Genomic DNA, 21526 nt, shown 5'->3' on the forward strand with positions numbered 1-21526 from the left:
TTTTATGCAGTTTATAAAGTTTGGCACATCACATATAAATGACATAAGTTTATAGTTGTTTTGTTTAGTGATATATTTTAAAATATAAAATCTGATTTTATGACCAGTTACTTGAGTATCCTTTGTGTCAAAACAATTTTTAGTTATTTTGTGGTTTTGTAGTCTTTTTTTTTTTACTGTTTAATTTATGTTTTTAATTTTGTAAAGTGTTCTAGGGTGTTTTGAAAGATGCTGACAAATAAAATGCATTATTATTATTATTATTGATAATACCAGAGGGGCCCCCTGTTTTAGCTGATTCGCCCCTGAAAGCCAGCCCAGTCCACCCGTCACAACAACGCACCGACAGGCGGGCTGCGGATTGGACTCCCCGCCCGTCAGCGGCGTCTGTCTGGGCGGGAGCAAACAACACAGAGCCAGCGCTCCAGTTTCCACCGTCTCATATCGATGCTGCCGCCGCCACTGGGTCACTGCCATGCCGCCTGTTAATAAAAACCGACTCACAGCAGCCAGAATGAAATGAAGAAATAATAATAATAGTAATAATAAAAAACACTTCAGCGTTTCTGCTTTTCTTGACTCTGCAGAGATGATCTATCGCGCAAGCAATGTGACACAACAAAGCTTCGGGATTTGGTAAAAAGCATCGCGTTTTTTCCCACTGAGGACTCTCATCAGGTGCTATTGTCTGGTTCACCTCTCACCCAGCTGATCCGCTGTCATCCCGGCCTTCTGGGCGCTTTCATCCGCACAGGCGTCTGCGGCTTGTTGGTAAACACGAACCCGGCGGCAAGGACTCCCTCTGGTGCATTGATGCACCCGTTTCAGTGGTGTAACGGTGAGCATTCATTTATATTAACACCTTTGTCTGTCTGGGGCTTTACTGTGATGAGTAAACTGTTATTTACATCCAGAGACACTAGGCGGTATGTCATTGTAGAAATATGACCTAATTTGACTTAATCAAGATTTATTATGACCTAGATCATTGGGAATGTTTCCAATTTAAATAGGCAGTCAGTAATTGATTACTCTAAAACTGTAAATATATATTTCTGTGCTCCATACAAGCAAATAAAATGTATTTGTACGTATGATTATATAGCATTTATAATGATTTTTAATTAGAAAAACATCGCAACATGCTAAGTTGTGTGCTATCCCGTCATGTAATAAATGGTTCTTTGTTCCAAAATTGGGTCACTTTCATTTCATTTTTGCTATGAATTTAATTAATGTTTGCATTGATTTGCAGGATACAGAACTCTTTAATCAATGTGATCCTTTATTTTCATCCCCTGCTGTTCCAGCGGGGATCCACACAAAGCCCGTCTTTGTGCTCTCTTTGCAACATCTCAGGGTAATCTTGTTAACACTGACTCGCTTTAACTACAACCTATCACTTTCACCACTTGGCTTGCTGCACTCGTGGTGGCAAAGTTTGCAGAACTTCTAATTTTGGCTCTGTTCGTTGCAGCGAATGTTTTGGTGCCCCACTGTGACAGCTAGAGCTCGTCGAGATGATGGATTGGAGGTCTTTTCCCTTTAGCTTTGCATGTTTCAATGCAGCAGCCTTGTCTGGGGATTGTTGGTTGGTGCTGAGACAAAAGACAATTCCCCCTTTGTGTGGCTCAACTCCCCTGCTATTCATAGCACAACCGCAAACACAGAGAGCAGCACATGGAGGGACACTGCTGGAAAAATGAAGCAGTATCACGGAGTTAGAGCTAAACTCTGTACTAGTGCAACCAGGTATGAGGAGGTTTCAGTTTTTCACAGAGTTAAAGGGGCATTGTTATGTGTTTTCCAGGCTCATGGAGCCATTTCATAGCACAATCAAGTAGCTATGTTACCGTCAGTTGTTTTAAAAATGCTGCACATATGAAAAATGACTCAAAAGTAATTTGATGCCTTGAAATTGGGCCTCCGTCCCTCTAAGAAGCTCCTGCTCCTTCCGATAGTCCCCCTTCAGCACATCATTACAACAATGCTCCGCCATGATGCTGTTTACAACAGGAGTTTTAGACTGAAAAGTAGTTCCTACGATAAGCTCAGTAGACTTCCAGTTCCACCAGGTGTTTGACAATTGCTGCTGCCGCTAGTCTGAAGGAGCTGAGTGGGGGAAGGAAGGTTCTGTGAGGTGGAAGCTCAGCTGGAGACTGCAGCAACAAGGAGGAGCTGCGTGGAAAAGGCGGCACTCTGTGACGTAAAAATGACCTTTACATCATGTTATTATGTTATTCCCACATTAAAAACATACCTGGAGTGTTACTTAAATTCTTTCAGGCATGTTTGAGGAATCCTCTAATCTAATTGGCAACCAATGTGGGGTGCCTAAACGCTTGGTGGAATCAAGGCACCTGCTGTTCACACAAAGCTCCTTTTCGTAGCTGCAGGCTCCAGCCGGGCTGCACTGTTGCCTTGCAGCAAGAAGGTCGTGGGTTCGATTCCCAGCCCGGAGTCTTTCTGCATGGAGTTTGCATGCTCTCCCTGTGCATGCGTAGGTTCTCTCCGGGTACTCCGGCTTCCTCCCACAGTCCAAAAACATGACTGTCAGGTTAATTGGTCTCTCTAAATTCTCCCTAGGTGTGAGTGTGTGTGTGCATGGTTGTTTGTCCTGTCTGTCTCTGTGTTGCCCTGCGACAGACTGGCGACCTGTCCAGGGTGAACCCCGCCTCTCGCCCGAAACGTTCGCTGGAGATAAGCACCAGCACCTCTCCCGACCCCAACAGGGACAAGGGTGTGCAGAAAATGGATGGATGAATGAACCTGTATCTCTTTAAAACTTCATCTACATTGATAAACTTTAACCTGTCCATGTTATTGACTATCTGCTACTGCTTATTTATCACACGTGTCGTCGTTTTCATTTTTTTCAACTTTCTCCGTTAGACCAGCAGGAACTGGCTTGCGTTTTATCCTCTCGTCTGAAATGCTGAATATTTGATGTGGAGTTCTGTCTTCAGCGCAGGCAGCAGCAGAGGCAGCGTTGTGTGAAATCGGCGTATGTAGGACAAACTCCCACCGGCGTCCCGTCTCAGGGAAACATCCTCCATCGAGGTGTTTCGCAGCTCCTCCAAATCACAGAGGGGGCTTCCCAGTCTCCCTTAAAAAAATAATAAATGACAGCACAGGAATCTGTCTCACACAGATTTTCTTTGTCCTCAAAATGAGAACTTTCCCTCGCGAGAGCCTTCGTCCTCGCTCTGCATCTGCTACTCCCGGCGCCATGGCAACGAGCCGCCTCATGAGAGAGCCGTTATATAGGTCAGTGGTCATGCAAGGCTCCACCCAAAGCAAAATATTACACATAGCTGTCTGATATCCACACATGCAGAGGTAGAAAACAAACAAAAGAAATCTGCCTGCACTGTTAGTCACTGCCTGATGAAGATGCATGAAAGCTTTTGCTAATATGACCTACATTTGGTGTGTGAGTCTGCAGCAGCTTCAGTGCTGATTTCTGGCCTCATCTGTGCAGTGACATGAATGCAAGAGCCACAAAATCCTTCAGTCTGTCCTTTGGTGTTTGCGTGCCTCTGTGTCTTCAGATGTTCTGTGTGGGGCCCAAAGATCGACTGAGTGATGGGAGAAAATGAGGTCGACGCGTCTGTTTGTTTGCATGCTCACATCCTCGTGTGCGTCCAGCCTGGGGTGGGGATGCTGAGGTCATATCCTCAGGGATATTCCCCGAGCAGGACTATCTAAAGCAGCTGATATTTTACAATGAAACATGTGTTTCTCATTATTTAGCTTTGTTTTTTAAAAGCCAGAGTAGAGATGTGTGGATGGATGCTGTGCAGTTTGGAAAAGGATGGGTGTTTAAAGGATGCATCTGCAGCAAAAGCAAATACTTCCAACATCAACACGTGAAAAAGCTCAGCCCTTTCTGCTTGACTGATACAGTGTTGATTTATTTTTGACTTATAATAAAAACTGAATGTCAAACAAAGGCCCAAGACAGGCAAAGGTGTTTTAATTTGAGTTTGAACAAGGTGAAGCCAAAACTACCACTTGAGGAGTTCTGGGTAGAACATATTTAAAGACAGGTGTTTTTTTTATTATTTAAGTATTTTTTGTACAGTTTTGTCTTAATTACTGCTCTGGCTGTGTTGCTCTTCCAGCAAACCGCATTCTGTATACTCTGATCAATCGACTACTAAATTAGTTGATGATTATTTCATTAATCAGTTCATCGAATTAATTATTTCAGACCCCAGATGTTATATTTTTCCAGTAGCCGGACTGATTTCTCACTGAGGTTTGTGTTTGCAACCCAAGCCAAACATTCACCAACATTATGTCATGTTGCAAGTACGTCTAATATGTTGCTGCCTAAATCCCAGCCAAAATGAAACATGTTGTTTATTTCTCCCTGCTCTAATTGGTTCCAGGTTTCATGTTTGGATTTGTGTTTTTTTTTTATTTTTTATTGTTTGCCGTTTTTTCCTCGACAAAATGTTGTAATTTATATTCCAATTTCAGGAGGAAGTAACTGACATTGATGTGCTTACAAACACATCTTGTTATACTGTAGAGTTTTTGTTTGTGTATCTGACTTACAGTTTTTGCTGTAAAGCTGATTTGTATGTAAATGACTGTGTATTCACACAGTTTCCTCCTCCATCCTGCATCCACCTATCCGTCTTCCTTCTCCATCATCCATCAAAATAAATAAAAACTCAGACCGCATTCACACCTACAGAGTAGACGCAGTTGGCCATTTCTTTCTTTCAGGCTAAAGTCCTTATTAAACTGAGTTACATAAAACCATAATAACCCCAAAGGGAAATTAGACTGACAGTTTTGATGTAAAAAGAACAGTTTGTCATAATTAAGAATCGTTATATAAAGGTGTTTCTGTGAACAGGAGTGACCTCAAAGGACGCCTCTTATGAGACGGTTTTTAGGAGCAGGAGTCTGGAGATTTCTTATCAGACGCCACAGACTGATTTCACTGATTACCTCTCAGGCAAGGTGAGCTAATAAGACACATTAGCTGCTGTATATGTTGATGGAAAAGCTGCAGAATTTCTCAGCCTTCAGTCTAAGCAAAAGAAACTTATTTCAGCAGCCTCTGACTCATCATCTCTCACTGGGTTAACGTGACCCTAACATCAGCCTCATGCAGATACCGACTGCTGTAGTTCTTCGCCGTCTAATTCGCTGCTTTTCTGTCTGCATGTGTTTATTCTCCCCCTTTCCTCTCTTATGGAAACTTGAGGTTGTTCTCAGTGTAAGTGCACTGCCTGTTAATTTTCAAGTGCAAGTACACATACAGCTTTGTCCCTTTAAAACCAGAAACTTCCTTTCTGTATTTTCTGGATTAATTGAACTTTTGAGAGTGACCCATTCTTTCACAAATGTTTGGAGAAGCAGACAGCATCCCTAGAAAATGGATGTTATGATGCGTTCAGGTTACCTGGGAAGTCAAAGTAACAGCGTTCTAGTTAAGAAGTTGGGATTTCAACATGGCAACGCCCTTAAACATCGTTTTCATTAGTTCTTATAAACGTCTCTTAAATCTTTCACTTATAACTTTTGATTTGTTCAGTTTATAGTTGCCAGAGATTGATAATAACTACAATTAGTTACCATCAAATATACTAGTTACTATCATTTACTCAATTACATTTACCTAAGTAACCTTTTTGAAAAAATGTACTTTTAGTAGTAATTTTACTATGCTGTATTTTTTTAATTCAGTAATTTTATTATGAAGTATTGCTACTTTTACTTGAGTGAAATTTCTGGATTGAAAAACAAACACCTTTCAGCTAAAAATTCACCAGACATAGTCACACACCTGTAGTTTTTTTTTTTAAAGTTTCATACATTTTTTATTGAAAGAAACTGATTTGGACAAATTTTCTTTTGCCCAATTTTAAAATTTTTTTGTAACTTATATAAATTATTTTCATTTTTGTCCTGAAAATATCAAAATTTCCACTTAATTTTATATTTTTGTCCGTCTGATTATGTAATTTTAAAATATTAAATGATTGACAATTTGACCAGTTACTCAGAACTTGAGAGTAAACTTTTTACCAAATACTTTTTCACTTTTGAGTAATTTCTTGGATGGCTACTTTTTACTTTTACTTGAGTAAAAATAAGTTGAAGCAGTGCTACTCCTACTTGAGTAAAATGTTTGTGTACTTTACAAACCTCTCCCAGCTTCCTAATGGGAAATCCGACTTTGGAGGGCATTCCAGTTAATTTTTAGAAACTGGGAAGTCAGAATTTCTGATTACAATATACTTCTGTTGTGACTGAGGTGGTTGGAATACCTGAATTTAATAATTTGGAGGGGCGACCCAATCCTTTTGTCAATATCATGTAGGTTAACATAACAGCGTTTTATTCCTAGAGTTTAGTAGAGCTTCGAATGAATCATAGGTTAGGTTCAAAAGGCGTAAAAAACAAAAACATTCCTCTGAAAATGTCCAGATTCTTGACAAAAATGAGTGAAGAAGCAGCAAAAGTCCAAATAAAACTCTTCAGTGATCAACTACGATTGGTCATGTTTGAAGGTTAATAAAGAACCCAAGCGCAGAGACTGAATGTAACAAGAGGAAATGTTTTAACAGGGTTTCCTCCAGTGTGCACCAAGCTGGTGCCCAAACTACCAGGATTAGAAACTTTTCTAGGGGAAACCCTGATTTAAACAATAAATAACAGAAGAACTTACAGCGAGAATCGCAGGAAGAGCAGTGGCAGAGTAACTGAGGAATCCAGTAAGGAACAATCAAAAACCAGAAGCTTAAATACTGAGGCAGGGGAGCAGAACAATGAAGGGACTAGAGCAGCTAACTGGGGGTGATGAGGAACAGCTGTGGCAGAATGAAAGCGGGGAAACAGAGGAAGGGTCTCTAAGGTTACGTTCACACAGCAGGACTTGATGCTCAATTCATATTTTTATGCAAAAATTTGCTTTTTTGTGTGTGTGTGCGTGCGTGTGTGTGGATGTTGATACGACTAAAGAAATGCGACTGCAATCAGATTTCTATGTGAACGGTTGTCAATGGATCGATTTTAAAGTTTATTCAGGAGGAGACAGGATTGTCATAAAATTATAAAAACACAAAGAAAGCAGAGCTAATGGGACTGCAACTTCTGTAGAGAAGTCTGGATGTGTTGGACCAGGAGTGGTTAGATTGTGATGCACTTCACCCACACAGACTTCTTTCATAATTTCAGAATTATAATTTTTAGCCATTGTTTATGTCCTGATTTACTTTGTCTGCCTTCTTCTGGTGTGGAATTATAACGACGTAAAAAACATAACCTTATTAATACAAGAGGAGACTCAGAAGGAACCACAAACCACGTGGGAAACAACCTGAAACCGACATAAGTTAATAAAGCAAAAATGCATGAAGGACCACAAGAAATAATAATATTAAAATAAGAAATTAGACACAAATGAACAAACTGATGTGGCAAAATCCTAATGTCACAAATCAAAAACACGACATGGAAAAACTTTTTCAAGCAACAATAAAACCACAAATACTAAAAAAAAAAAAAAAATCAAAGAAAGGAAAGTATGGCTCCTTGGAATGAAAACATAAAGAATTATAAATGAATTGTGACTTCTTTTTTTTTAGAATAGTTTAAATGCTGCTCTGACCTTATGGTTTGGTGTCTGGACAGAGAAAGATTGTAATTAAACATATGTGGTTAGTTATATTTCAAACAACAAAGTCTGTTATGTACATTCTTTGCATTCAGTTGTTTTATTCAGGCGCATTCTTCTTTAAAGTGGACCTATTATACAGAATTAACTTTTAGCGTGTTTTTTTTTACTTCCCTTTGGTGCTCAACTGCTTCCAAAAACAAACGCTTAGAAAAACCACCCAGCCTTTTTGTTTTTGGAAATAAGTTAATGTTTTTTTGTATTCTGGAAAATGAGTTGCTTCAAAAACCTCCCGATTGTTGAGTCACAATTAACTGGCAGTGTGCCGTTACCTAGCAACCCCAACCAGATACTGACCGGGATAAACAGGGTCAACATAAACAATAACATTGAATTCAGAGTATTTGTGCTGAAACTACAACAACGCAAGAAGTCTAGATGGTCTTTATTCATTAAAATCAGATTCAAGATCAAATTAAATTACATTTAAAGGGACCTATTATGCATAAATTCATATTTTGCACGTTTCACTTCTTCCACTAGAGTCAACACTGCTTCTAAAAACAGCTAAAGTGCTTAAAAAGACACTCAGCTGTTTTTTGGCAATAGGTTATTGTTTTTTGGTGTCTGGAAATTAAGCAGTTTAAAAAATAAACTCCCGATTGCTAAGTCACATTCGACGGGTCACCAAAGTGGAGCTCCAGCACCTTTGGTCAGCTGGTTTTATTGCTATCTGCGCTGCACAATGGCTGCTTGAAAAGACAAGTTTTTAGTTGTTGACGTGCCGCTCGGAAACCACTTTCCTCTTGTGCATTCTTGTAGGTTGTGCAGGAGGCTCTACTTCTGCTTTTCAAATATCTACTGTTGTATAATTGCGCATCTGTTTGCATCCATTTTCAGTGTAAATGTTTTTTAGCTTTTTGAGGCCCTAAAACAGCTCATTCTGACAGGAGCTCAAAATAGGCAGAACATCTCATTACCTAAGAATGATTTTATGCAAAAAATGTAATGAACATGTTTTGCATAGACCGATCCTAGGCTGTTCAAGGAAGCATAATAGGCCATCTTTTACCTATATGTAAATAATTCAGTTAGTCCTCTCTCTGTCCTTGCTTAGGGTGCTTCTGTGGTCTGGGAGTGGTTTACTCAAACAAGTCGTGCACCATGCCGCCCATCACCTTCCAGGACCTGCCCCTCAACATCTACATGGTCATCTTCGGGACAGGCATCTTCGTCTTCATCTTGAGCCTCATCTTCTGCTGCTATTTCATCAGGTAAGAGAAATACGTGATTTAACCGATCAAATACAACCACTCAAAAAGAATTAGCTAAATTCTGACTCAAACGAGCAATAATATTAATGTTGTGTATCTGAAAGTCAAGCTAAATTAGCTACTTACATGTTTATTTTAACAGGAAAATGACACGGATTTAAAAACCATTTGTATATTTTTTTGATTTTTCAAAAGCTATTAAAGTGGCTAATTTAGTAGACATTTTTGCTTACACTTTGTGTGCCTCTGCCACGTTCAACATGGGGACTGAAGGCAGTGGAGGGTTAATGGGAAGACAGACAGAGCTAAATGCAAGGCAAACTAAAGGCTGCAGAAGATTTAAGATTCATGGCAGGACTTAAAATTAAAGCTCATAGAAGCAATTTGACTGAACTCGAGCTTTTTTCCAATGAAGAGCCGTCAATATTAATCAGTAAAAAGACTCGGATCAATAACTCCAGCAGCCAAATCCCAATAAATTATAGAGACATTTGTGATTGAAATGTGACCAATATGAGAAACGTCAAGGTGTACGACCTGCAGTTTTTGTTTTTTCAAATATAATGTCAATGTTTATGATCCTAACACGCCGATTAACAGGAACAGTGTGTTGTGTTATGGTCGGTAGCACTGTTACCTGGCAGCTGGAAGCTCCTGGTTTCCCCTTTTCTGCTTCCCTTCAGGTACTCCAGCTTCCTCCATAGTTCAAAAACACACTCATGGGTTATCAGTAAATCTAAAAAGTACATCTAAAACTTCCTCTAGGTATGTGTCTGTGCAGACATGGTTGTTTCTGTCTGTGAGCCCTCACAGCCTGCAAGAGACTGGCACCAGACCCCACATGTGACCTTACAGGCATAAGCAGGAGTAGACAGTGGATGAATTGATAACAATTTAACTTCAAAACACTAAATAAAATGCCAGAGTCATTACATTTAATGACATGCGGGAAATAAATGTGACAATTTCATCACAATTCAGCCAAAGGTTATTGAGTCATTTTCTGGAAAACAAGAGTCGGTGATGGAAGAGTCAGGCGATCAACAGCCTGACAGATCCGTCCCTTTTTTTAAATCTGCTAACAGAGAGACATTGTGTGCGCGTGTGTGTGTAAAGGCGAGAAACGCGGTGAGGGAGGGGAGGGAAACAAAGGAGAACATGGTGACCTCTCCTGCTGTTGACTGTGAACTCCCCTGATGAGACCCGGAGACGTATGTGTCCAAAGGACGGGATGTGAGGCAACAGGAAGCCGCTGGCCACAATGTGTGAGGACAGCGATGAGCTCAGAATAACCGTCGCCTGAATAGCTCACAGTGGGAGCGCACACAAGCTCACCAGGAAACACCGACACCTGTGGGAGGGATTTGCCTGGACGGCTCCGTATTTAGCAAATTGCCTGGCGTTTGGTGTTGCAGAGGGATATTTTTAGACCGGGGGATAATGAAATCCTGTTCAAAGGGATCAAAATGTCTCAGGTTTAGACATGTGTCAGCTGGAAGCAGAAAGGACAAAAGTCCTGTCCGGCTGAGTGACACGAGGCGGATACTCTCCATCCATCGTTCTTCCAGTAACGGAGTTAAATCACGTCCTTATTAACCAAGAGATGAGGCTCTTGAAATTCATGAAGTAAGAAATGCATTTAATCAAGACATTTAAAGGGGACCTATTATATTAACAGAACATTCCTTGAAATTTTTTTCTCCAGAAAATCATTCTTGGATAATGAGATTTTAATCTTCTCAGTCTATTCTGAGATCCTTTCAGAAAGAGATATTTTGGGGCGTCTTATCACTTTAAATCCAAATAAGTTGTGGTTGGCCATGCCCCCAACTCAACATGTACACTCAAATGTGAAAATGGCGGCAAACGCATGCACAATTATACAATCACACATCTTTGATTAGCAGAAGTAGAGCCTCCTGCACAACCAACAGGAATACAGCAAGTGGTTTCTGAATATTAAGTCAACAACAAAACACTTGTCTTTTCCAGCAGCCATTGTACAGCAGTAAAACCAGCTGATTAAACGTGCTGGAGCTCCACTTTGGTAGCCCGTCGAGGTTTTTGAAATGCTTCATTTCCCAGACAACGAAAAAACATCAACCTATTGCTAAAAAATAGCTGAGTGTCTTTTGGCTGTTTGTAGAAGCAGTAGAGACTCAAAAGGAAGAAGAAAAACGTACAAAATATGAATTTTGCACAGTAGGTCCCTTTAAATGTAATTTAATTTTATCTTAAATCTGATTTTAATGAATAAATTAAAAATTAAACTATTACTGAAGAGCATCTGGATTGTTTGCCTTGTTGTTGTATTTTTAGTTTTAGTTTACCCCGGTCAGTATCTGGTGGAAATCATAAAGTATCATATTTGAACTAATTTGTTGTCAGACAGACCTTTGACCCCTGGCTGTGTTGTTAAACTCTCGCATCACTTCTGTTTTCCTCGAAGTTCTCGTCCATGAGTCACAGTCTCTGAGTCACTTCCTTCAGCTGCATTAACTTAGACGATCTTTGTTAGACGTGGGATTGTGAATTTATTTATAGAGCAGGTGAATCATCTCATTCAAGGTTTTCTGCTATCTCAACCAGTGTCTCTGGCAATCCTGGGTGTGAGTTTGTGATTTTTTTTTTTACTTTAAAGAGTGAAGAGTCTTTAAAGGCTCTCTTTGTCTGCCTTTTAGAGGTTTTAGTTGTTCCCAGTTTAAGGAATAAAAACGATTTCACCTTTTCAGACAAAAGAACAATATACGACTCGGAAATTATTATTTGAACTTGAATCAGATTTTATTTCTTAAACTGGTGAAGTTTAAACTCTGGAAATCAATTTTTTGTGTTTTGTCTTCAAAGTTAAACTATTTTTTTGTTATAAAGCACCTATCAAGATATAAAATCAAAAGAGAACAAAATGCAATCTTGGCTTTTTAAAATCAAAAATTTTCACAGGCCTGGTCTGACCACCACTTAAAATCTTCTAAATTTTAGTTAATGGTCTCCGTTTCATTTTACTAAAATAAACCAGCGGGGAGTGCTTTTGCATCATCAAATTGTCTTGGAAGTTATTGCAATAAACAATAATATTGTTGCTTTGGGACCATTTTTAAGTAATATAAAAACAACAGCATAGTAACGCAAATAGATCCTTTCAAAGATGAATAAACTTCAATTTCTAATGAACACTTAACACTGGAACTTTAAGACATTTTAAATATCCAAAATAAATAAATAAAACAAGTTATTGTTTTATTATAAGTTGTTAATCAAAACAGATTATTTCACTTTTAATAAGTGAAATTATCTGCCAATGAAACTAGTACTTTTTCATCAAAATTAAGGAAATACTGACTCCTAATTCTTGCTGAAAAGTTACTTGTAAGATATTATCCTATTTCAAGTGCAGTAAGATATTTTTAGTAGAAAGTAGAGCAGAAATCCTTGGTAAAATTTTGTGTTTTTTCAGTGTTGCAAAAAGGATGAAAATACAAGATTTCTGACTGCAGCCAACAGCCAACACCTTCACCTGCTCCAGTTGTTCTTTGTTTATGATTGCATACTTTCATACTTCAAAAAGATGGTGAATTAAATAATAATAAATGAATAATAATCTGCAACACATTCAAAAAGATGTGAAGTTTTCTGTCAGAGAAGCCTTAAAAACACGGAGAATGTCTTCTTTGTATGTCGCAGTTGAAATGGTTTAGAAAGTGAACTGCTTCACATAAGACGTGAAGAGTTTTAGGAAATTCAATCAAACAGCAGAAAGGTCATGCTGGAGGTCAATGTGAAGGTAGAAACAGAGGCAGCGGACTCTCAGGAAAGGAAAGGAAAACTCTGGTCGTGGACCGTTCATCCACGCAGCACAACAAACGCTCGCTGTTGAAATTGTTTAGAGACTGAGATCTGCCTCGATGTTGAGAAGCTGACTTTGTTTCCACTGCGACTCGAGGCCGAGTTAAAGTGGGGTCAGGGAGCGGTTCTGATGTGAAGGGTTCACGGCTGAGAGCTGAGGAGGTGAAACAGGCTGGACTGAAAGGAGGGTGAGTCATCTGAAAACAAACTGCAAGGACTCAACACTGGACGGCGGAAAGTGCAAAATCAGCCTCTGAAAGCTGACGGACAAAACTAACCAGTGAAAACTACAGATATGTGTAAATTATGAAACTACTTGAGGCTGGTGAGCCTCGCTTCTGGCATTAAGGACCAGCAAACTCAGTGGGGAGATGTGAAGTTATGCTTCAGGTTTTTAGTAAGAGTTTCTTTTACTTCTCATATTTACTTCCTGTGAGAAGTTGATTCAGGCTCTAAAATGACACAATTTGTACACAGTAAAGGTAAAGTATTTAAAAAGATCTGCAGGGCAAACCTGCATCTCAGTTAATTAGAATATTAACAAAAAATTCAATTATTTAACTAATTAAATTCAAAAAGTGAAACTTATTTAAAGATTTATTACAGTTTAGATCAATTTTGACAATGATGGCCTAAAGCTAATGAAAACCGAAAATTCAGTTTTCTAATCACAAACAAAAAATTTTTTAAATTATTTTTAACACCAACATATTAAAGTATGATGATCAGAATCAAGTGGAAGGAGGCTAACCACAAGGCGGAACTGCTTACAAAGCTGGCTATTCACCTTGCTATTTTTAAGCATAATAATGGAAAGTTAAGTGGAAGGAAAACTTGTTAGGAAAAACTGTACAAGTGTTGAATTAGGAAATTAAGGTATCTAACTTTTTAGAAAGAGCTCAGAAACATAAAATCCGAGTCATGACGTTTCCACTGGGTTGTGGTTTGGGTCGCCATGTCATCTGCTGGTTCTGGCCTGTTGTGTTTTCTGACGTCCTCAGTCAATCCAGCACCTACCAGGAAACACTAGAGCACTTCCTTCTGCTGACAAGCTGTATGCAGAAATGCTGATTTTATTTCCTATCAGGACTTGGCACCTGATCACACTGCCAAAGGAATCAAAAGCTGGTTAAGTCACCACGGTGGTCCTGTTATCGATTGGCCAGCAAACTCCCCTGACCTTTAACCTCACAGAAAATCAATGGGCTGTTGTCAAGAGGAAGATGAGACACCAGATCCAACAAGGCAGCTATCAAAGCAGCCTAGGTTTCCATTACACCTACGCAGCGCCACAGGCTGATCGCCTCCATGTCACGCCACATGGATGCAGTAATTCAAATATCAAGGGCATAGAAATGTACATACCAAATTTTTTGCTTAAAACATCCATTTTTGATTGGTCTAATGTGATATTCCAAGTTTCTGAGACACTTTTTGAGGTTTTCTTTAAAGCCACAATCATTAAAATTGCGAAAAGTAAAATCTCTAAATATTTACTCCATAAGTAATGAATCTCATTTCTGAGATATTTAAGCAGTGTTAAATATTTTGATATATATATATATATATATATATATATATATATATATATATATATATATATATATATATATATATATATATATATAGTAGTTACTTGATTGTGCAGTAAAATGGCGCCAGGTGACAGGAAAGTACATAACGACCTCCGCCTTTTCAAAATCATGCGAAGTAAAACGCCCCTGCGAACAGTTCTTTCAAATTAATTTTCTTTTTCAGATGAAGCAGTGAAATCTTCGCTCCCGTCCCCCTTTTCTCCTTCTCCACGTCATTTTCCACCCATGGGAAATCTCAGCGGATTTAAACTGTGTATCCTCACATTGTTCATGTGAAGCGCTGTTAGCGGCAGTCGGCGTAAACAATAAACCAGGCTAGACAAACAACTAATAACTGTCATTTCCTCACTCCTGCTTTCTCCACTTTATATGTATTCTCTGCATTTATATTTCACGATTTGAATTTAGTAGGTGTTAGTTTTGCTTCCAGTCTCAGAGGTTGGAGCTGCAGTCGTAATGTCAGGCCCCAACTGCAGACAGTGGCGGATATTTGGGTCTAAGTTTAGTTGTGTAAAAACAGGAGGCCAAAAATAGCTGGTCGAACCGCGGCGGCTCGCCAAGCGATAAGGATCTGCTCTCCATTGTTGGTTTTTTGGGGGGGGTGGAGCAGTGATTCAAAGACTTTACGTACTCATTAGCTGTGTTTTGTGTGTGTGTGGGTGTATGTGTGTGTGTGTGTGTGTGTGTGTGTGCTGTTGCATTCTGGGCGTCGCTCCACAACTGTTCATGTGTGTTTGATAATACGAGGCAAATTTTGCTTGTAGCCACTGTAGTTGTTTAAAAGACCCAAATTTCAAATCTCCGGCTGGATATCTGTACTTATTTTAATTGTACACAGTTCTTTAAATGTCCTGTGAGTAAATATATTTGCCCATTTATCCATAACAACTGGAACTTTCCATATCTAGCAAGCCATTTTCGCAATGTACCGTGCCCCTGGAATTAATTACGCTTTCTGCTGCGGGTCGGGGTGAAATTACCGTAACAACCCGATATTGGCTGGAGAGCGCAACTTATCCCCTTTCAGAAACCGTTGGAATTTTTCAGATAGCGCAAAGTGTGGTGGAATTACGGTACTGGAAATTTGGCTGGATCGTCGGCGCAATTTAACTAACAACAATTTAACTCTGGAACTAAAACATAAGCTGCTTGATTCAGATTCGTCAGCCATCGTCTTTTTTTTTTAAAATGTCTATTTAATTTTTTTCTTAGCTTACATTTTTTTTAAATCAAGGGATAAGTGCAATATAAGCAAATATTCATAGTATTTTTTTTAAGTTAGACGTTGTTTTATCTGGAGAATTGCACCCAAATTTTGTAGTACAATGTTTCATTGTTACAATGGTAATATCGATTCTGTTCTATTTTATTTTATTTCTTAAATACGGCAAACTGATATTTTTTTACACTTGTTCTAGATGTCTTAACTGTTTTATAATTTATCAATAAAATTTAGCTTTATTAACCATATACAAAAATGTCAGACTAAAAACTGATCTCTACAAAAATAATGACATTTAAATAAAAAATTATAACATAAAATGAGGGATTGCATAATGGACACAACATGATGTCATGATCAGGTTTTAGACAACGGAAGAAAAACTTTGAATGACCTTCAAAAATCCTGGAGAGCTATTGATCAAGACCAACTTTAAAAGATTTAAAAGGGTCATGCTATGCAAAGGTACAAAGGAATAAGACTTCTCCAGAGTACAGTTTCTTGTTTTTCCTGCCAATTGTTTATTAATCATAAACATTCTTGTAATTGTAATATTTTCTACCTTTTTGAAATTTTCCACAACTCTCTGATCCAAACAACCAAACATGGAGAAGCAGCATTCAGCTTCTATGCTCCACGAATCTGGACCAAACTTCCTGAAAACTGCAGAACAGCTGAAACACTGACTTCCTTTAAATCCAGGCACATTGATAAACATTCTGATGTGTAGTAACGCCACTAGACAAAATGTTATGCTTCAATTGTTGACTATGCGTTTCATGACTTTGTATTTTTTGTGCGTTTTTATGATCTACAGCATTCCGATCTGCCAGATCAATTGATTGATTGAAATATTTTCCTTTTCTCGTTGACAGCAAGCTGCGCCACCAAGCACAGAGTGAACGCTTTGGATACAGAGAGGTAAGGCAGGAGGTAAAACCCAGCAGCATGGCGAATCCCACACAACATCACATATCAAGGTGTGCGTTTGTTACCTCTACAGGTGGTGCTAAAAGGAGATCCAAAAAAGTTAAATCTTCATGGGGTAGGTTTGATTTCTGCCTGGTGTTAGTGGGTAATTTTGGAATGATTGCCAGTTCTCACTTCGTCTTGTTTGTGACTCTTGCAGCAGACGTGCGCCGTGTGTCTGGAGGACTTTAAAGTGAAAGACGAGCTGGGGGTGTTACCATGCCAACATGCTTTCCACAGGAAGTGAGTAGGAGCACAGTGGAGTCTTTCTTCGTGCTTGTTCGCCACCTCACACGCGACTCGCTAAAGCTAAATCTGTCTGGGTTGTTGGGAAGGTCAGAGGTCAGAAGCGAGAGAGAGAAGGGTTTTTAAGGTTTTAACATCGTGTGATTGGGAATTAAATAAGATTGCTTAAGAACGGCTAAGTAATCCATGACTCTTATGTTTTGTTTGTTTGTTTCTCTTCTCTTTAAATGTATGTTGTGCATTGCCCACAGATGTCATTTTTGTTTTCAGGCAGAAAAATGCAGAATGCAAACCAGGGCCAGGTTTCACTACTTATGGTACAACAAGCACCAAATTAAAACAAGATTACTAGTGAAATACTCATTCAAACTTAACATTTAGTAGGCTTTATTACCAGTCAACCTAAAAATGAAACTGAATGAACAATGTTTCATCCACCAGTTCCACTGATAATAATAGGTGATGTTTAGATGATTACTTAAATTAAATACATTTTTAAAAAGTAGATTACAAAACATATCATAATGCCAATTTCCATACTTAAGAAGAAAACTAGATCTTGAAAGATTAAAGATCGGGTATCAGTGACAATGTCCCCAATCCATATGGGGGGATCTGTTCAGTCTAATTCTATACTTTGAGCCCTGAGCGACGTCATACTTTATAATTTATTTTACATGATATAAAATTCCTAACTGCACTGGCTGAACAAACTAAAGTTGTGTTGTCTTTATATGTTTGAACAAGCTATTGGTGTATTTAGGCGTGCTGTACTGGTGCAGAGTTATTAAATACATTTGTAATTCAGTATATTTATGTCTGTGTTTTTTGTTTTTTTTAAAGAGACATGTTTTAAGTCAGTTCAGCTCTGTTTTTTCTGTATCGGATCGGTACCGACTGATACTAAACCTCAGATATCCCTGGTTACAACTCCATTTCCCAGAGAAACATTACTAAAAAAAAAAGGAAATAAATAGTAAGAAATACAAATAAATGAAATAAAAATATAATAATAAAGTGTAGTTACAATAAAAAAGTGGTTTTATCAAGCTTGGTCTTCCAAACTTTGCCACCATAGACTAAATTGTTCGGTTTTATGATTATCCATCCAATCATCTATGGTTGAAAACCATTTTCTTGTAATGCTAATATCATTTATCTATTAGCATGTGTTTCTTCTTCTTTGCAGGTGTCTTGTAAAATGGCTGGAGGTGCGCTGCGTGTGCCCCATGTGCAACAAACCCATAGCGGGCCCCCCCGAGCAGCATCACAGCATTGGGACTCTGCTTGATGAACTGGTATAGCCTTTGAAGCCCTGCCAGCCTGGGTGGGAGGCCGGTGCTCAGCTACATCATGACCAGCGAGAGCAGAGACATGCCGCGGACACACGGCGAAGCACCAACACAGGGTAACCTAGATACCACCTGGAGAAAAAACCCCTGAAGGTTGCTGTGAGATTTTCCTCAGCCGCCCACACACACACTCTTCCTTCAGCATCCCTCCCTCCCTGCACCCGTTCCTCCACATCCTCGGCTGCTGCCTGCAACGAGGCCAACGGCGTCACTGAGGCGGAGGAGGCAGCTGTTCCATCGCCACGTGGACGAAAATGAGCATTGACGGGAAGAAACGCGCTTCGTCGAGGAGTCGGCGCTCCAGCCCTGCATGTCACAGTGGGCACAGGCATGAAATTATATCCGTACCCGCCGAATCCCGTGTGGAGAAACAACAACACCAGCAGGCAACGCCTTTCAGATGAGGAGATCTGAGGGGGAATAAAAGCCACATGCAGACAAAAGTCTGTGTCTGTAAATTGTAAAACAAAAAAACATAAAAAGGACAGGTAGAATAAGAGCGATGAGCTTTTCTAAAGGCTAAATGTAATCCCCTGTTGTTAAACGGTATTTAAAGATTATGTCAATGTAATTTGTGGGTCTATATAATTAATTTCCCTTTTTCCATTGGGAAAAAGTCTTAAGCACACTGTCAAAAATGTCTCCAATTGCCAAAATTTTACTGTTTATTGTATAAATACAGCTATCAGTATTTTAAATTAGACTCTCTTTTTTTTACAGTGCAAGAAAATACAACTAATTTCAAGAGGTCCAGTCTTTATCCCGACACCCAGTTATGGATACTGTAAATTATTCAGATGTTCACGACACATTTATTACTGCCCAGATACGTGTTTGTGTTGAGATGGATGGAAGAAATCACAAAGTTTCTCACTGTTATAAATAATAATTAAAGCTTTTTAGAGGACTAAGTAAGGATTACATGAACAAACTTTAAAAAGATAGATTAAAAGTCACTCTTTTATTTTATTTGTTTGTGAGATAAATTGCCGCCACCTCCATTTATTCGGAAGCAAATCTGCCTCAGCTCCCTTCTTGTGAAACTGAATTCATGTTTTTATTCTGTATTAGTTTAAATAACCTTTTGGTTGTAAAGAATAAATTTCACATGTCAAGAAAATTGAAGTTCTAATTTCAAGAATAAAGTTGAGTTGAATGTTTTTATATTACGCTGAAATACTATTTCAAGGTAAAAGTGAGACTGAAATTAATTTTTTTCTCTCGAATTGTATGATTTTATTTTAAAAATACAGTTGATCTTGAAATGTTCTTTTCTCGTTTCTTTAAACTGTGAAATAAGCAGTTTGTTTTTCTGCACATAACCCAAATTCACCATTTTAAGTTCGTTAAAACAATGTTGATAATTTTTTACAGATTGCACTAATTGCAGAAAACGTTCTAATTGTATAAATTGAAGAAGTTGAGGAAGGAAAACAGAAATCCAGCCTTACTGTGTTTTCATTTGTCATGATTCTCCTTTGCATTCCTCCCTAGTTGTCTTTTATATCTTAAAAGCGTAATACTGCCTGAATTGAGCTCAAAACTCACAAAGCACATTGTTGGGTCACAACAGACACCTGCACTGTGATTAAAATGCTGAGTGAAGTAAAAATAAATGATAATAAAAAGATGTGGGTAAAAGGTGATTCTGTTGCATTTTTGTCAAAAAAAAAAAAGTAATACAAATGTTCACTCTGACTCCGGTCACATTCTACCTTTTATAAAACAACAGATGTAAATACTTGAAAAAAGTCAAAAAATAAAGTTGTTTGCTCAGCTTTTTGCTTGGTTCTTTACCCGTGAATGTGGCGCCATCTTCAGGTGAAATGGTGCAACAGTAGAAAACCCAATAGGACCCTTTGCGGGGTTTTTTTTCACCTGCATGAATAATTAAAAACAAGTTTTAAAAATGTTACCCAACACCTGAAGTTGTCTTGTAATGTTTCTTTTTTTACATTATGTATCACAGATTGTTAAAAGATCTACAGATCTGAGAGAACATCTTTATCATACTAATATTTTCACTTTATTAACTAAACTTCTGCATAGTTTATTGGTAGAAATATGAGAATGACATTGTCTGGTCTATTTTTATTATTTTTGTTTTTATTACACCACTTTTAGTGTGTTCATGTTAGAGCTGCAGGCCCAACTTATAGCATTGATTTTAGACGCACTCTTATATGCATCTGGTTACATCATGTAAATGCTATGTATTGTGTCCTTTAGGAGTTCTTCCGCTCCCAGCTGAACCAGGCGGAGGTGAGGTCAGAGTAATGACCTAGCGTCAGTGTCATTACAGCTAGAAACCAAAGATCAGGCCCAAAATCTGGGAGTAGTGATGGACTCTGACCTGAACCTTCAGAGCCACATATAGACAGTTACAAAGTCGGCCTTCTATCACCTGAAGAACATTTCCAGGACTAAAGGACAAGCTCTAGAGCAGTGGTGCCCAAAGTTGGTCCTCGAGAGCCGGCATCCTGCATGTTTTATTTCTCTCCCTAGTTTAACACACCTGGATCCAATGATGGCTCATTAGAAGGCCTAAGAAGAACATTAACATGCTGAAAGGGTTGTTACTACCAGCAGGGAGAAAACTAAAACATGCAGGATGCCGGCCCCAGAAGACTGAGTTTGGGCATCACTGGTCAAGAGAAACTCATCCATGTGTTTATCTTTAGTCAAGTCTATTCCTGCAACGATGTCTTTACAGGTAAAAAAAAATCAATCCTCCAGCTAGGGTTAGGGTTAACCTTTCTGACTAAACCCAGAAAGTTAGAGCATATCACACCAGTTCTAACGTCTCTACCCTGGCTCCCTGTAGCTCAGAGAATAGACTTTAAAATACTGTTGTTCGTTTATAAATCTCTGAACAGTTTAGCACCACAATACATTAAAGATCTGTTGTTGTTTTATCAACCTTCCCGATCTCTCAGGATCTCTCCTTAACATTTCTTAACATTAACATTTCAGCGGTTTAAAGCCGCTGCTGACGGGATCTGGGCTGGAGGTTCGCAGACAGACAACTGTCTGTCAAAACTAGTGGTTTATTTTGGTTTCAATGTTTGGGTTTTCTAACATCCTGATTTGCATCGTTAGCTGTCTCTTTTATCCATCATTAAACTCTGGTTAGCATCGTATAGAGGTTAATAATAGATATTATTAGGGCTTAATTCGTAAAATGGCAGCAAATTAGCTTATTTCATAACTTTATAACCAGAGACCTTCTCTCCTCTGGTCTGTTTAACAGCTACAGCCTCAGATCAACTCAGACCTCCAGGACTGTCAGCAGCAGAAACAGCAACTTTATACCTGTTGTGGAAAATATACATTTGATTTGCATTTCCCCGCATGATGGCAATGATATAATAGATTCAATTAGA

General features: G+C 38.7%; 1 protein-coding gene across 3 annotated transcripts; it reads left to right on the forward strand.

The window, feature by feature from the left end:
• The first annotated feature begins 391 nt into the window (after nucleotides 1–391).
• rnf122 (ring finger protein 122) lies at nucleotides 392–19920 on the forward strand. Of its 3 annotated transcripts, XM_023344113.1 has the most exons (7): nucleotides 393–636; nucleotides 755–838; nucleotides 8757–8913; nucleotides 16452–16497; nucleotides 16580–16621; nucleotides 16706–16788; nucleotides 17981–19920. In XM_023344113.1, exons 2-7 carry the CDS (start codon nucleotides 814–816, stop codon nucleotides 18093–18095), a joined length of 468 nt encoding a protein of 155 aa, XP_023199881.1. In that variant the 5' UTR covers nucleotides 393–636; nucleotides 755–813; the 3' UTR covers nucleotides 18096–19920. The 3 variants fall into 3 exon arrangements, with proteins under 3 accessions (XP_023199882.1, XP_023199881.1, XP_005794984.1); XM_023344114.1 differs by having other exon boundaries at nucleotides 392–838; nucleotides 16709–16788; XM_005794927.2 differs by having other exon boundaries at nucleotides 393–838.
• The last annotated feature ends 1606 nt before the right edge of the window (nucleotides 19921–21526 follow it).

The sequence above is a fragment of the Xiphophorus maculatus genome, chromosome 12 (assembly GCF_002775205.1).
Source record: "Xiphophorus maculatus strain JP 163 A chromosome 12, X_maculatus-5.0-male, whole genome shotgun sequence".
NCBI lineage: Eukaryota > Metazoa > Chordata > Actinopteri > Cyprinodontiformes > Poeciliidae > Xiphophorus > Xiphophorus maculatus.